At 41.4% G+C, this 2,016-nt stretch overlaps 1 protein-coding gene across 1 annotated transcript; it reads right to left on the bottom strand.

The window, feature by feature from the left end:
* Positions 1 to 339: 339 nt before the first annotated feature.
* On the bottom strand, positions 340 to 1,284 carry LOC130472078 (uncharacterized). Its single transcript, XM_056842501.1, has one exon. It carries the CDS (start codon positions 1,282 to 1,284, stop codon positions 340 to 342), a length of 945 nt encoding a protein of 314 aa, XP_056698479.1.
* Between the last annotated feature and the right edge of the window lie 732 nt (positions 1,285 to 2,016).

A 2,016-nucleotide genomic window follows, 5' to 3' on the forward strand; every position in this document is an offset into this window, starting at 1 on the left:
GGTACACTTGAAAAAATGGCTATTGAAACCATCCAAACCTGGAGCTTTTGTGCTTGGAATGGCATCCAACACCCTTTTGATATCTTTCAATGTGAAGTTGCAGTGCAGTTGGTTAACATGTTCCTCAGTAAGCCTTGGACCTCTGTCCATAATTTCCTTCTTGAAGGGGGTTCTGGAATCTTGTTTTGTCATAAATAAATCTCTATAAAACTCTAGAAAGGCCTTCTGAACACCCTCAACTGAGTTCACCCACTCTCCAGTAGAGGTTTGAATAGAGTGAATGGTATTGTGTTTCCTTCTTTGCCTAATACTCTGGTAGAAGGCTCTGCTATTTTCATCTCATTGTTCAAGCCAATGAGCTTTAGAGGTTTGGTGAAGGAAGGATAGGTGATTCTCTTTTGCAGTTCTGTAAGCAGAAACAATTGCTTTTTCTTCTGTAGCTAGCATAGCATCTGTAGGATCTGTGTGTAATTTGTTTTGAATGTCAGCAAGCTGATGTTGCAGCTGAATCTTGGTTGCTTCAATATTACTATAACCAGTTTTGTTTAGGTCCCTGAGGTCCTGTTTTATCCATTTAAGCTTTTGGATTATCCTGAACATGTGACACCCATAGACATATCTTTGCCAATGCTTTTCTATTATGGGAAGGAAATTAGGAGAAGAAGTCCACATGTTATAAAACCTGAAAGGTTTCTTTGACTGGCAAGTGGATAAGGTGCTCAAAATCATTGGACAATGGTCAAATGTTCCTTCTGGTAAATACATAGCTTCAGCAGTAGGAAACATGTCATCCCAAGCAGTGTTGGATAACACTCTATCAATTCTAGAGAAGACTCTATTCTGCCCTTCTTGCTTGTTGTTCCAGGTAAACTGTCTACCTATTGTTTTGACCTGAGTGAGATTACAAGTGGCCATACAGTTCCTCATTGGCTTGATATCAGCAAGTCTCACAGGTGCTCCAATTCTGTCTTCCATTTCCATGATGGAGTTGAAGTCCCCCGTTATTAACCATGCTTGATGGTTTAGGTTGGAGAAAGAAGTCAAAGAGGCCCATAAGGACTCTCTCTCAGTAGGAGTATTGAAGCCATAGATGAAGGTGCAGAAGAAGCCCTTGTCAGAACTTCTTGGAGTGACAAAGGTGTGAATCAGTTGACTTCCCATATGGATGATGTCTATTTGAAACACATCTGGATCCCAGGCCAGGACAATTCTACCATTGTGATGACAGCTTAAGTTGGTGGTGAAACACCAGTTGGGACACACTGTGAGATACAGGTTACCCATTTTTGGTGCCTTCACCCTTGTTTCCAGAAGGCTAAACAACTTGATGTTGTGAGATTGAATCAATTGTCTCACTGCAATTTGCTTAGAGTGTGTGTTTAGCCCCCTGACATTCCAACAGAGAACTCTATCCATTAGACATAGGGGATGTCACCCCCCTCTCTAATGGACACCCATTGTTAACCTGTGCCTCCCTCTCTTCATGATCATCTTCAGTTTCAGATGCTGACAGTGTCTGGAAAGAGTTAGTAATCACCACTTATTTCAGTTGTTTGTTGATGGTCTTGCTGAACTTGGTGGCTTGAACAAACCCATCCCCTGGCAATAAAGGAGGTGGATCATGGACAATACTAGGTTGGACTGCTTTTTTCACCCAAACTCTCCTTACATGACCAGTTTGTTTCTTACTGCAATGAGAATGGGTATGGCCCATTCCCTTGCACACAGAATAAGTGGTAGGCAACCAATCATAACTGACTGGCTGATTGATCATGATTCCTATTTCATTCCTGATGGTCCACTTTGAACAATGATCCTAGTTGACTCACAATCTTGCCTAAACTCTTCTCTCCCCAGTACTTAACATCCAACCCATGTAATTGTATCCAAATGGGCAGTTTCTTGATTGGTTCCTTGCAAAAATTAACATCAGCAGACCAAGGTTTCACCACTAATGGTTTAGAATCAAAAAATTGAAACCCTCCCTGCAAAACTTTGGAGCAATTCTCCATTGTT

This window comes from Spinacia oleracea, chromosome 4 (genome assembly GCF_020520425.1).
Source record: "Spinacia oleracea cultivar Varoflay chromosome 4, BTI_SOV_V1, whole genome shotgun sequence".
NCBI classification, from domain to species: domain Eukaryota; kingdom Viridiplantae; phylum Streptophyta; class Magnoliopsida; order Caryophyllales; family Amaranthaceae; genus Spinacia; species Spinacia oleracea.

What these genes read in the sequence shown, in the direction of transcription:
- LOC130472078 (XM_056842501.1), bottom strand. Translation starts at nt 1,284, where the DNA reads ATGGGTAACCTGTATCTCACAGTGTGTCCCAACTGGTGTTTCACCACC.